The 14806-nt window shown below is 49.6% G+C and overlaps 1 protein-coding gene across 3 annotated transcripts in view; it reads left to right on the top strand.

The window, feature by feature from the left end:
- The window catches only part of LOC119979068 (complement receptor type 1-like), a 333444-nt gene that overhangs the window by 122092 nt on the left and 196546 nt on the right, over window positions 1-14806 (top strand). For all 3 annotated transcript variants that reach the window (XR_005463633.1, XM_038821049.1, XM_038821050.1), the window contains exons 5-6: window positions 3941-4129; window positions 12144-12344. Coding sequence is in view for 2 of the 3 variants with exons in the window: in XM_038821049.1 (XP_038676977.1) it covers window positions 3941-4129; window positions 12144-12344 (390 nt within the window). In the remaining variant the exon portion in view is untranslated. The remainder of the gene's footprint in view (window positions 1-3940; window positions 4130-12143; window positions 12345-14806) is intronic.

The raw sequence follows: 14806 nt of genomic DNA, 5'->3' as shown, positions 1-14806 counted from the left end.
ATGAACAGCAATCTCAGGAGGACTGTCATTTTCACAGACTGTACCCTCCCCGCCAATGATAGCGGGAGCACGTCCTAACTTCGGAAGTCCTCTTTCATCTGCTATATCAACCTGCCCAAATTTAGTTTGTGAAGCTGACCCCAGTCCCGTGCCACTTGAATACCCAGACACCTAAAACTCCCTCCCACCACCTTGAATGGCATCTCCCTCAATCTCCTCTCCTGCCCGCTTGCCTGGATTGCAAATCTCTGGCTCTGGCCCATATTCAATTTATAACCTGAGAACCGGCCAAATTACTTCAGTGTCCCCATAATTCCTGCAATCCTCCCCAGTCGGCCCGTTATATAAAAGGGTAAATCATTTCACGCCCCCTCTCACTATGCCCCACCAAATGTTCGATGTTCGCAGCCCCATTGCCAATGGCTCTATGGCCAGGGCGAATAGGAGTAGGTAGAGTGGACATCCCTGTCTCGTCCCCCGACAAAGGCTAAAATATTCCAATTCGTCCTTACATTTGCCACCGGTGCCTGATATAGCAACCGAACCCAATCCATAAATCCCTATCTGAGCCCAAACCTTCCCAGGATCTCTCAGAGATATTTCCACTCCACCCAATGAAAGGCCTTTTCTGCATCCATGGCCACCACCACCTCAGCCTCACGCCCCTCCGCAGGCATCATTATTTATGTTAAGGAGCCACCTAATGTTGGACGCCAGGTGTCGTCCCTTAACAAATCCCGTCTGGTCCTCCCCTATTACACCTGGAAAACAGTCCTCTATCTGTGTGACCAAGATCTTTGCCAGCAATTTTGCATCCACATTAGCAGGCAGATTGACCTGTACCACCCACAGGTTTCCGAATATTTATCCCATTTCAAGATAAGGGAAATCGATGCCTGCGATAACGTTGGAGGGAGCACTCCCAACTCCTTTGACTCATTGAACATCATTATCAAGAGCCGCCCAACAGCCCAGAAAACCTCTTCTAGAACTCCATCAGATATCCATCTGGTCCCTGGGATATGCCCGATTGCATCGCCCCAAACCCCTCTAAATCCTCCCCGAGCCGACTTGGGGCTCCCAGATCCTCCACCAGCTCTTCATCTATCCTCTGGAGCTCCAGCCCCCCAAAAATCATTTCATCCCTCCTCCCCGGCTGGGGGTTCCGATGTATACATCGGGTCCAGAACCACCTTCCCCCCCGTGTCCCTCACTTTCCCTATCTCTCTCGCCACCTCCTGTTTCCTCAGCTGATGCGGCAGCATCCTACTGAGTTTTCTCCCAATATTAATAAACCGCCCCTTACCCTCCTCAGCTGTCGCACCGCCTTACCTGTGGACAGGAGCCCAAATTCTAGCTGCAGTCTCTGATGCTCTTTCAAAAGCCTGTCATCCGGAGTCTCCGCATATCTTCTATCTATCTGCAAAATTTCTCCTACTGGCCTGTCTAACTCCGCCCGCTCAGCCTTCTCATTATGGGCCCGAATTTAGATGAATTCTCCCCTGATAACCGCCTTCAGATCATCCCGTATCATTACTCTTAATGCATCCCAAATGGCCTCCCTCATCCGCTCATACACCTCCTCTTCTGCTAATAGCCCCACATCCAACCTCCATTGCGGGCGCTGGGCCTTTCCTTTATTAACTTGCAAGTCCACCTAGTGTGAGCCACCACTATTGCTGAATATTCAGCTTCTACCACCTCTGCCAGCAGCGTTTTGTCAATCACAAAAACGTCTATCCAGGAATAGATCTTATGCACTTGGGAGTAGAACGAATACTCCTTACTCCTCGGCCTCCCGAATCGCCGCGGATCGACCCCCACCATGTGCTCCATAAACCCCCGGAGCTCCTTAGCCATAGCTGATACCTTCCCAGACCTAGAACTTGACCGGTCCAGCCTTGGATCAAGGACTGTGTTGAAATCTTCCCCGTAATCAATCAATGCGAATCTAGGTCTGGAATCTTCCCCAGTACCCGACTCATAAATTCCACGTCATCCCAGTTTGGGGTCAAAAATATTCACCAATACCACCACTATTCCCTCCAGTTTCCCACTAACCATAACATATCTACCCCTGGGTCCGCCTGTATATTCCGCACCTCGAATGCCACCTGATTATTAACGAAAATCGCCACCTCCCTCATTTAACCCCAAATGGAATAATTGCCCAACCCATCCCTTCCTTAACCTAATCTGATCTCCCACCTTCAAATGTGTCTCCTGCAGCATGGCCACGTCCACCTACAGTTGCCTCAAATGCACAAACACAGGGGCCCTTTTGACTGGCCCATTCAGTCCCCAAATGTTCCACGTGGCTGATCAGCCATAGCCTTTCCTAGGCCAGTCTTGGGCCCATTACCACACCTCCCCCGGCCCACCCTCGGACAACCACTGCCATCCAGCCTCCTCCTCCTCCACTTTGAATGTCTCCTCCCTGTCAGCAGTCCAACCCCCCCCCCAACCAAAGCCCCCACTCCTCCTCCAACCACCCCTCCCATAGATCTTCAGCCCACTCCCCACTGTGCTTCCGTGAACTAGCCCACCCAGGTAGCCTGGCAGCCCCTGTCCATAGCGCCTTGCATCCTACTCCCCACTGATTCCCCTCCACCCCCCTCGCTCTTAGTGCCAACAGTTGGAACAAAGGCAAGAAATAAAACCAAATAAACAATCCGTCCCAAGGTCCGAGCACAGAGACCCACCCCATATCCGTTAACAAAGAACTGTAAACCAGCCAATCGGCAAGAATCAGAAAAACGCAAAACGAAAAGAACCCGAACACCAAAAACCAAAGTTTTTCGCAATATAGTACATTCACTCCACTTTTCCTCCATCAAAGTTCAAGGTCCTCATTCTCCTGCCAGTCCATTGTCTTTCATGAAGTTCACTGCCTCATCTGGCGAGCCAAAGCACAGTAGTCCGAACTTTACGCCCTTCTTGTACAGGGCCAACTTGACCTTATTAAAGCTCGCCCTCCTCTTTGCCAGCTCTGCCCCCAGGTCCTAATACACACAAATCTCGACAACTTCCCAGTTGCAACGCCTCGTCTGCCTGGCCCACCTCATGATACGTTCCTTATCCAGGAACCGATGCAGCCGCACCACCATCGCCCATGGTGGCTCGCCCCCTGGGGCTTGCGCATTAGCGCCCTGTGGGCTCGATCTACCTCTAACGCTGGTCAAACGCACCTTCCCAAGCAGCTTCTCCAGCATCTTTCCGACGTATGCACCAGCATCCATTCCTTCGCTCCCCTCCGGCAGGCCCACGATCCAGATGTTCTGCCTACAAGAACGGTTTTCCAGGTCCTCCACTTTCTCCAGCAGTCTCTTCTGCTAGCCTCGCATCAGTCCCATTTCTGCTGCCATCGAGGTGGACTGTTCCTTATTTTCCCCCGCCAGCTTCTCCAACCTCTGGATCGCTTGTCCCTGGGCTGCCAGTCTTGTCTCAATGCGGTCAACTACCTCCTTGATTGAGCCACTGCCTGGGCCAGGTCTTCCAAAAACTTTCCTTCTGCTGCTGGGTGAATTTCTCGTTCAGGAAGCTCACCAACTGTTCCATCGACCACTGAGCTGGCAGGGCCGGACCTTGCCCATCCGCCATCTCCGCATGCGTTGCCAGCACCTCACCTGCCTCAGCCAACTCGTTTGCTTTTTTCCAGGCACTTCTGATCCATCACTCCATAAACTAGGGGTCACTCTCTTCTGCTCTCTCTTCTTCACCTCTTTCCTCCAAAATTCCTACTGCAAATCAGGGTAAAGGCCACGAAAAGACCACCATGAGTGGAGCTACCAAATATGCGACCACTCACTCCATGGCCGCCACCGGAAGTTCCTTCTGTGCATAAACGTAATACAGATTTTAATCTCTAAATGCTGCTCAAAGGGACACAGTCATTGAATGTTGAAATTATGAGTAAGCTGATTTTTGTTTTATTAAACAGCTCACTGTGCCTCTTCCCCTCCAACATTCGTTCACGGTTCAAGAATTGCTGGTAAAGCGGATGTCTATTTTGTGGGTACCACCGTTAGAATTATTTGTGACCAAAGCTACAGATTGACCAATGGAAGTCAACCACTTACTACCTGTCAAGAGGATAGAAGTTGGACAGCAATAAATGGTACATGTGAATGTAAGTTATCAAAATAAATTTATTCTTCTCCTGTGCTGTTTATTCCCTGTAGAAAGTTATTTGGCTGGAATTTGGTATCTTGTTTGTGGCAGTTGTCCAGTTATTATACCCAATTGGGTATATACCCAATAGGTGCTGGTTTAGCACACTGGGCTAAATCGCTGGCTTTGAAAGCAGATCAAGGCAGGCCAGCAGCACGGTTCAATTCCCGTTCCAGCCTCCCCGAACAGGCGCCGGAATGTGGCGACTAGGGGCTTTTCACAGTAACTTCATGGAAGCCTACTCGTGACAATAAGTGATTTTCATTTTCAATTGCTTGTACTTGCAACCAATTTTGAAGAGGGAATTTTAACAAGGCCTCAATTACAGTTTTCATCACATCTAAGAGTTGATCATTTCTTGATAGAGCTTGCACCGAGGATACAGTTTAGTGCGGATGACATGTGTTCAGTTGTTCTGTGGGAGAAGTGGTGGGAAATGCATGCAGGCAGAATTCTCCATCCTGGAATCTAAGCACTCCCACCAATGGAGAGCCACTGCTGGTCTCGGCTGGCACTGGAAGTGGGGCGTGTTATGCGGCTCTCTCTACTTTGCCATACTAATTTATGATTGGCGCAGAATCCGAATATCAGGCCACCATTTTGAGCCCAATACCGGCATTTGTCGGTGGGTCCCTTACCCCCCACAATTAAAATCCTGCCCCTCCCACCCCGCTGGCAAATAGGGACATTGTCTCCCCCCACCATGGGAATAACGGGTCACCTCCCGCCCCCCCACCGCCCCCACACAGCATGCACACATGGGGGTGACCAACATCCCACTGCCATTAGACTGCCAAGAATTCAAAGGAAAGAAAAAGTATTTTGAGAAAAAGAGACATTTACAGTAAACAGAGCTGAAGAGGGAACGCAGGCTTCAGAGTTAAATCAAAAATTTGATGCTGTCTTAATGGAGTCTGGGAATTGATAGTTAAAGCACTTGTGAACAGCTTGTACAACAGTCAAGACAAAAATCCTAAAGAAAGCGTTGAAAATCCTGCATGCTAGATTCTTTGTTAAAAGTGAAGCAGATTCTTTGGTTAAAAGAGTCATTTGGAACACCTGGACTGGATTTCAGAATGAAAACCACTGATGGAAGGTATTATTGTGAAAGAAGATTTTAAAGTGTGTTTATTGGGAGTGGACTTTGGGAACTGAGTGTGACACTCATCTGAGGGGGATTTTGAGAATACATCCATAGACATTAATTTGGGTTCAGAGTGATGTGTGTGTTTTGACACAGTCAGTCTATGTGTTTAAAGGGATTTTGTGTGAGTGGGACTATGGGTCACATGGATATGCTTTATAATCCATGTGAACCTTAAAATCTGTATATTTTTGACTCTAAGGGGGAAGCAAAGGACTATGGTATCATAATACAATTTTTCATGTTTAATTTTTTTTCCGCTTGTTAAACTTTTTTTACAAAAATGTTTTATTGTGGTATTTGAATTTTTTTATAACAGTAACATAAACAATTACATCAACATGGTAAAATAAACATTCCTCCCCCCCCCCCCCCCCCCCCCAGCCCAATCTTCACGCTCCTCAACCATACAACAACAATCCGCCCCAACCCACCCCCCACCTTGGAATGCTGCATCTGCTGACATTTTCTTGGACTGCCTGGCTCAGCGCAGGATTCTCTCCTGGTCTGGATACCAGTGCAGTTGGAAAGTGGCTATTACTGCCCTTGGTTGGTCCCCGGCTTGAAGTTTTGGTCGCAGCGACCAGTGTGCTCTGTCTATTTCTGGTGGGCTGGGGAAGGTCTGCCTTCCCACCAGGATGTCCAGCATCTGGGTTACATAGTTTGTGTGGTCCCTACCTTCGATCCCCTTCGGTGGGCCCACAATCCGCAGGTTATGCCTTCTCGACTGGTTTTCTTGGTCCTCACCTTTTCCTTTCAGACTGCCCTGTGTCGCGACAAACCTCGCCACCTCTCTCTCCATGGCAATGATCGGTCTTTCTGGTCAGTTGCACCTCCTCAGGTGCGCGAACACATGTGATCGCTTGACTGGCCCATTGAACACCCTCACATTCCACGTGACCAGCTGGTTGGGGGGCTCCCTGACAAGGATCAACCATGTTCCTTGTCATGCGAATCTCCAGGCCCACCCTCAGATGTCCACTCCCTTTCCAGCTGCGCCACAAAAAACGCACCCTTGTCAGCACCCCTTCCTCATCCAAACAAAACAACAGTTCCATTCCCCTCCCCTGCACCAACCACCTGACCCCCCCCCCCCCCCCCCCCCCCCCCCACTGTGCTCCCAGCACTAGCCTGCCCAGCTGGCATCCATACTCCCCTCCCCCTGATTCTCTCTCTCTCCTCCCCGCACCCCCCCTACCCGCAGCCCCCCCGCGCCCTCCTCCAGGCACTCTCTCAGGAAACAAGGAAACAGGAAAAGGTACACTCACCCTTGATGTGCCCGAAGCACCCCGCCACCAACCCAACTAAGCATTTCAAAAGAGATAAAGCTCTCCAACAACCACCAAAAGGAAAGACCTCACATCTCCTCCAAAGTTCAATATCCTCCTACTCCTGCCAGTCCATTGACTTTCAAAAACTCCATTGCTTCCTCTGACGTACCAAAATAGTATTCTCGATTCTGGAAAATTACCCAGAAGCGGGACGGGTACAGCATTCCAAACGTCACCCCCTTTTTGCTTCTTGAAGAGGGTAGCCTTTATTTAGTTAAACCCTGTCCTCATCTTCGTCAGTTCTGAGCCCAGGTCCTGGTAGACCCATAGCTTGTTCCACTCCCTGGTGCACTTCCTCGCCTGCCTCGCCGACCGAAGAATCTTCTCTTTCTCTAAGAAGCAGTGCCATCATCGCTCTCAGCGGCTTGCCCGCATGTGGCTTCCTCAATGCGCACTCGGTCAACCTCCAGCCTCTGCTCCACTCGGTCAATCTCTGCCCTACCACCTTGGCGAGGTTCTCCAGGGCTTCTCTTCTCTGCTGGCTGAACTTCTCATTTAAGAAGTCCACCAGCTGCTCCATTGACCATTGGGTGGGTAGAACAGGCCCTATTCCCTCCACCATCTTGACATGTGGCGCATAAAGATTCTCATGCTCCAGCAGTTCCCCTCTTCTGGACTCACTCCTAATTCGTGGATCCATCCACCAGCCACACCAGAGGTGTTACACTTTCTCCTGGCACTCCTAGCCCTCTTCCCATCCAAAATTCCCCCTCTCAGACGGGGAAAGAACCAAAAAAGTCTACTTCAGCGGGAGCTATCAAATGTGCGACTGCTCACTCTATGGCCGCCATCGGCCGGAACCGCATTTTGAGGAGCCGATGCACTGCTCAATGACAGCCTGGGTGGCTGCATGCGTTTCATTATATCTGGTCTCCTCATTGATCGCTGGCCTCATACTGGCTTCATTAGCCAGGTACTCAGGAGGGACCCTTTGTACCCCAAGAGCCAACCAGCCATCCTGGGTGGTCCTCGAAAAGGCCAGGGATGTCCCACTGCCCCAGGATTTGCTGATGTGCACACACCCTGGGGAAGCGTGCACACACGTGCATGATCTTGAGGCAGTGGTTGCACATGAGCTGGATGTTCAGGCAGTGGAATCCCTTCCTGTTGATGTAGGGCACTCCCTGATGGCCTAGTGCGCGAAAGGTGACATGCGTGCCATCTATTACCCCCTGGACCTGGGACAGCATGGCGATGGCAGAGAATTCTGCTGCCCGGGCATCTTGTTGGGCCTGGTCCATGTCAAAGTTTATATAGTTTGCTGCCTGGGCAAACAGGGCATCTGTGACCTGTTATGGGTCAGGGCTTAGAAACTCCAAAGTGTATTATGATGCTCACCTGACATAGACATAGAATTTACAGTGCAGAAGGAGGCCGTTCGGCCCATCGAGTCTGCACCAGCCCTTGGAAAGAGCACCCCACTTTAGCTCACACCTACGCCCCATACCCGTAACCCAGCAACCCCATCCAACCCCTTTCGACACAAAGGGCAATTCAGCATGACCAATTTGCCTAACCTGTACGTCTCTGGACTGTGGGAGTAAACCGGAGCTCCCGGAGGAAACCCACGCAAACACAAGGAGAACATGCAGACTCCGCACAGACAGTGACCCAAGCTGGGAATCGAACCTGGGACCCTGGAGCTGTGAAGCAACAGTGCTACCATGGCACTCTGACCTATAACATTCATGTTGAATTTGGGTTAGGATGAGCACAAGATCCTTCACTTTGGGTGTGACTCATCAGACTTCCTAGGCACTTTTATCAAAACAAAATTTATGTTAAGCATGTAGTTAACATATAAAACACTTAGCAAGAAACACACAACATACATAAAAAAACACACAACAGCTGCAGTAATCTAGCATATAACTTTTTATGAATCCCCCTTAGCTGTTCCAATCCAATACCAAAGTCAATAAAATCAAAACCCCTTGCAAGGGCATGGCTCCACACACTATAATCTCACTTGAATGGGATTGGTCCCCTCCCTGAAATTCTGGTTCAGTTTCCAACCAGCAGATTCAAAACTACTTCTGGAAATCAACTCTAGCTTTAAGGTTACCAAGGCAGTTTACCACACCTAATGTGCTTTCAGTTCACTGGAACAGCTTTAAAAGTAAACAGAGAAAACAGGGAAACTTCCTGCAGCTCTGTTTGCTTTGCTTCTACTTCTATTGTCCAAACGAACAAACCGAAAATGAAACCCAGACACTAAACCCAAACTCACCTGACAGCCACAGCCCAGCTCCACCCACAAATGACAACACTAAAGCCGTGCTACAATCCATTTGGTAAAACAAAACCTTTCTTAAAGGGACACTCACATAACAGACCTCACAGATGCACATGTTGGGCGGGATTCTCTAATAATGGGGTTATGTCCCCACGCCAGCAGGAAAACCAGCGCCGACTAACTCCGGTGTCAACGGCCCCCGAAAGTGAGGAATTCTCCCCTTTCTAGTGGGCTAGTCTGGCGTCGGAGTGGTCCCCGCAGCTCCAGCCGACGCGGAACAGCCCGCGCGAGTTCATGCATGCATGGAACAGCTGACGTATTTACGTGCCTGCGCGGCAGTTCCCTTCTCCGTGCCGGCCCCCAGGCAATATCGCGGAGCCCTACAGGAGCCTGGCGCCCACGGAAACAGCCTGCCCGCCGATTGGTAGGTCCCGATCGCAGGCCAGGCCACCATGGGGCCCCCTCCCGGGGTCAGATCCCCTGCCGCCCCCTCCAGGATGGCCCCCGCGCACTCACCTGCCAGGTCCCGCCAAACTTGTCGGCCACTCGGCCCATCGGGGCCTGGAGAATCGCCAGGGAGGCCACTGTCAACGGCCCCCGACCTTCGTGGCGGCGATCCCGTGGGCGCCCGAAAAACAGCGCCGGAGAATGGGAAGCCAGCGTCGGGGCGCGATTCTCGTACCCCCCCACCCCCCGGGGATTCTCCAACCCGGCGCCGAGTCGGAGAATCCCGGCCTTGGGCTGTAGCTTGTGAAATGCCACACAAGTCCCTGCTCGAGCACTGGAATGATCCTGAGGCGTAAAGGTTCAAGGCTGCGGTGACCTTGATGGCCACCGGAAGCAGGTATTCTCCTCTTTCACATGGTGCTAAGACGGCAAGGACATGGCACAGGTGCCGCACCATCCCATTGTTGAGGCGGAGATTCCTGCTGTCTGTCATTTGTTCGAAAGATCATCGATGCCTGTAGACCTTGGGCTGTCACTGGGCTCACCCTCTGGGTTCCTCCCTTGCCTGATGGGCCCCTGCACATGGCTGTTGCCTTGAATCTCTGTCAATGTTGTTGCCACCGCCTCCTCCAGAGTCTAGCTGCCTGGCCTGCCAACAGCACCACAAGGGCAGTTTCCACGGGGTCCAAGATAACATCCATTCCATGTAAGATCTGTAAGGAATTGGAGAGGGTCTGAGACTGACAACGAGTGGTGCCTTCCATCCCAGGACTCACCATTCCCCATTGCTCCCCACCCCCTCCTCTTGCCACATCCCCTGCCATCCAACATGACCTCCAGCCGCAGCTGGGGCCCTTGGGTCCAGACCCCATACCCTGTGCCCCAGACACCCGCACGTAATGTTACCTGGACTGGGTGCTGGTCTCCTCCCCAGTGCATACACCCACCCTCTGGTCGCGGAGATATCCCCGGTGCAGGAGCACTGGTTGTTCGGATGTTAGCCGCTGCGACCTAGGTGTTGCCTCCCGCCATATTCAGCCACAATGTCCAGGCATCACAGTCTGTTTGGGATGCTAGACAATAACCCTCACATGTTACCCACCAGGATCCACTTGGGAGCTGTGAAGTATTCAATTGCCTATTCCCTATTAACAATAGCCTTCAGCTGCGTGGCTAGAGGCCAGTGCAAGTTATGGGTGTTTGGTGGGACAGACAGGCAGGGATTGTGCTTTCCCCCATCACGGGTACACATGATCCAGGGTGTGGCATGATGGAGCTATGGCCGCTGAGATACCCCCACCCCAGCACCAGGGCAGCAATCCCAGTGCTCCCAGGCTCATTGTCTCAGAGCGAAGATGACTACAAACCTCCTCGGATCCCCACAGCAGCCATTCCCCCAACGTCATGTTTTTGAAAAGGTGTACTGATTGGTGCCTGCGTGACCACTTGCTGGGAGGCAGTTGGATACGGGAGGCCATTAGATAGGGGGTTGCTCCCGTTAATTTTATGGAGATTGGCAGAAGTGGTGATTATTGGTTTCTCGCCATGCCACCAAGGGATACTGATTTTGCTAACGGGAGAGGGCTGGTTAGATTGCAAACCGATCGGCACCCGGCATGGTTCTTGATTTTGGCCTCTCTCGCGATCTAACGGTCACGGTTTCACTGAAGTGCAACGCAGCCATTAAATCACGCCCAATATTTACACGTTTTCTGACAACACAAAACTTGCTGCAAATGTGAGTGGTGAGGAAGATGTTAAAGGCCTTCCATACAAGTTGAAGTGAGTGGGCAAATACATGGCAGATACAGTTTAACGTAGGAAAATGTGAAATTATTCACTTTGGAATGAGAAACAGAATGGCAGAGTATTATTTAAATGGTGGTAGATTGGAAATGTTGATGTAACCTGGATGTTCTAGTACTCCAGTCACTGAAAGCAAGCATGCATGTGCAGCAAGCAGTTAGGAAGGCAAATTGTATGTTGGCCTTCTTTGCAAGAGGACTTGAGTACAGGAAAACTAATTTTGTACAGGACCTTTGTGAGACCATCCTGGAGTACTGTTTGCAGTTTTGGTATTGTTATCTGAGAAGGATATACTTGCTATAGAAGGAATGCAGCAAAGGTTCACCATAGTGATTCCCGTGATATCAGGATGTTTGTATGAGGCGAGATTGGGTCAAATGGGGCTGTGGTCACTGGAATTTAGAAGAATGCAAGTTTGAAACGTATTCTGACAGTGATGTACAGACTGGATGCAGGGATGTTATTTCCTCTGGCTGGAAGGGTCCAGAACATAGGGGCACAGTTTCAGACCATGGGGTAGGCCATTGAGGACTGAAATGAGGAGACATTCCTTCACTCAGAGGGTGGTGAACCCTCTATCACATTAGGCTGAGAGGCCAAGTCACTGAATATATTTAAGAAGGAAATACATTTCTAGACTCTAAAGATGTCAAGGAGTATGAGGAGTCCACTGAGTGTGGTGTTAAGATAGAGGATCAGCCATGATCATATTGAATGGCAGAACAGACTTGAAGAACCATAACAATTTTAGTCTTTTTATAGCTGGAAACCCATCTTGCATTAATGAAGGGTTAACAGAATACAAAAAAATTGAAATAAGTCAGCAGTACATGAATTAAAAAAATATGTAAGGAATCATAAAAGCTGTTAATGAATGAATTAAATTTTGAATGTAGGGGAGATGTGTCCTTGCTATGTATTTGTTGATCTCACAATATAGCTAAACACTAAGATTGTAATTGAATGTTGAAACAATGAATGTATATTAAAAATATGTTTTTCTTTCTAGATGTGGCCTGTCGCACACATCCTCCAATTTTGGAAAAAGGCTCACTGATCATTCCTCTAAATCCACCGTATGAGATTGAAATGGGTACCCACGTTTCTTACAAATGTGATCCTGGTTACATTTTTGATCCAAAAGTTTCAGCACTCAAAAGCTCCTGTAAACTGGATTTAACTTGGACGCCATTGTTTTCTACTTGTAAACGTAAGTTATAAAAACATTTTTAATCTTCTTCTATTCTTGACTTCTGGTAGCGGTCACAGAGTGACTGATTGAACATAAGGTGACTCCTGTCTGAGGTCAGATTTTTGACCCTTTTTTTCTGCTTTACGGGGCTCTGGCAAGTGGAAAAAGTGAGAATATTGAAGACTTAAGGTATCCGCCTTTGGTGAGCAATGTCAAAGAGTCACCAAACGAGGAGTGCAACAAATAAGGGGCAACATTCAAACTAGAGGATTTGTGTGGCCCAGCAGGGGAAAAGATGGTGGACCAATCTGTGGTGTTATTGCCCGCACAATGTTCAATGGAGCAGCTGGTGGAAATTCTGGGTGGCTGAGTTTAATCAGTAAAGGAAGGCAGTTTCAGAAGATCTGGCCACGGTGGCAGAGCATATTCAGGCTGCCCTGAAGAGATTGGAACAGAAGCTGGAGGCACAGTATGCGTCAATCCAGAAGGTGGAGGAGGCGATGGCTGACCATGAGGATTGTATTGCCTCGTTGGAGGCTGAAATGCTGATGATGGCAGGCGTCATTACAAATTGAGGGAGAAGGTCGATGACCTGGAGAATTGTTGAGGAGGCAGAACCTGGGGATCGTGTGGCTGCCTGAAAAGATCGAAGGAGCATGGCCACCAAGTATATGGCCAAGATGTTTGAGCAGTTGATGGGGGAGAAGGTCTTTGACCATCCTCCTGAAGTGGATTGGGCAAATAGATCGCTGCGGAGGAAGCTGAAAGCGGGAGAGCTGCCGAGAGCGATCATTGTGAGGCTACATCGGTACTTGGATAAGGAGAGGATTCTGAAGTGGGCGAAGGAGACCCGTGAGTGCACCTAGGTAGGCCATACGATCCATATCTACCAGGACTTGGGAGCGGAGCTGGCTAAGCGGCAGGCCGGGTTGATTAGGGTCAAGGTAGCCCTATTTAGGAACCAGATGCTGTTAGGGGTGCTGTATCTTGCTCGTCTGTGGGTCATGCATGGGGGTAACAAGCATTACTTGGACATGCCAGAGGAGGCAAGCAGCTTTTTAAGGGACCATGGATTGGGGGATGTTTGTGAACATTGGGTTTTGGTTGGTTCACCTGCTTGAAGGACTGGAGCTATTGTACTCAGGGAGGGAGGAGAATTGTATGATTTCGCGTGGGGCTGGTTTGTTGGGTATTATTCTTTTATTATCAATTCTGTATAGTTAAGTATGTAAATGCAATGCTTTGTATCTTTTTTGCCTCTGCCTCCCCATGTTGGGGGTAGTGTTGTTTGCAACATAAAATGTGTGGGCTTGGTGGGCCACGGGAGGGGGGAAGGGTTTTGTTATGGTGCACGGGCTGGGTGGGGCAAGGAGGGTGGAAGCGTGCTTTTGTACCGAGGAAGTGGGTCATTTGCCTTGAGTGGGAACCATCCTGCTAGTAGCTAGGCTAGTTAACAAAAGTTAAGTTGGGGGAAGGAGCGGATCAGACGAGCTTGAGGAAAGGGTGGGGGGGGGGGCAGGTGTTTCACTTCAGGATTAGATATGAAGACAGGGGGATTGCAGTGATGATTAGTAATTTCAGCTAGCAGTATAGTGAGGGACCCAGGGGTAGGTATGGGATGGTGAGTGAGATGCTGGTGGGTGTGCCTATGGGTTGGTGAATATCTATGCCCCCAGTGGGATGCTGGCGATTTTATGAAAAGGGTGCTGGCGAAGGTTGCAGACCTCATCACGCAGTTTGATTATCGGTGGGTGCGGGGGGCGGATTTGAATACAGCTCTTTATCCTAGGCTGGATTGGTCATGCCCCAAGCCCTTGAAGGTGTTAGGAATAGAGAGAGAATTGTTGCGGATTATGGAATAGATGGGGGTGTGGATCCGTGGTGGTTTGGAAGCCCGAGTGCAAAGGAATTTTTGTTCTTTTCGCATGTTCATTGGGTGTATTCCCGCCACAACTTTTGTATCATGGACAAGATGTTGTTGGCAGGATGGTTGGGACGAAGTATTCGGTGATTGTGGTGTTGGATCATGCGCTGCATCTTGTGAACCTGGCTGTGGAGAAGAGAGGCTGCCAGCGGCCATAGTGGAGGCTGGATTTGGGATGTTGGCTGATAAGGTGATATGTGAGAAAATAGGGTGGCCATTGTTATGGGAGCGACGTTTTCAGAACCCCAAAATGTGTCATGGAGTTCAACCAACCTCTCCCTTTAATGTATTGTTGCTTTTGAAGCATACAGCTTGGTCTCCAGGTGTGGTATTACAATTATGGACACATGGGTTTTTAAACACAAAACACTGTTTATTCCATGAATTCAACTTAACCTTTTTAAATAAACATTGGATCACTTACCACCCCTTACTTCAAAGATAACCCCGAAAATAATACAACACTAAATAATCCCTCAAAATGTTCCTTCAAACCTCCAAAAGACTTAACACCTTTAAACAGAAACACATCAGGTAAAATACATTACTATTATGA

The sequence above is a fragment of the Scyliorhinus canicula genome, chromosome 15, assembly GCF_902713615.1.
Source record: "Scyliorhinus canicula chromosome 15, sScyCan1.1, whole genome shotgun sequence".
In the NCBI taxonomy this organism is placed as follows: Eukaryota; Metazoa; Chordata; class Chondrichthyes; order Carcharhiniformes; family Scyliorhinidae; genus Scyliorhinus; species Scyliorhinus canicula.
The sequence above is the reverse complement of the archived record's forward strand: the minus strand, read 5'-3'. Positions and strand labels throughout refer to the sequence as shown.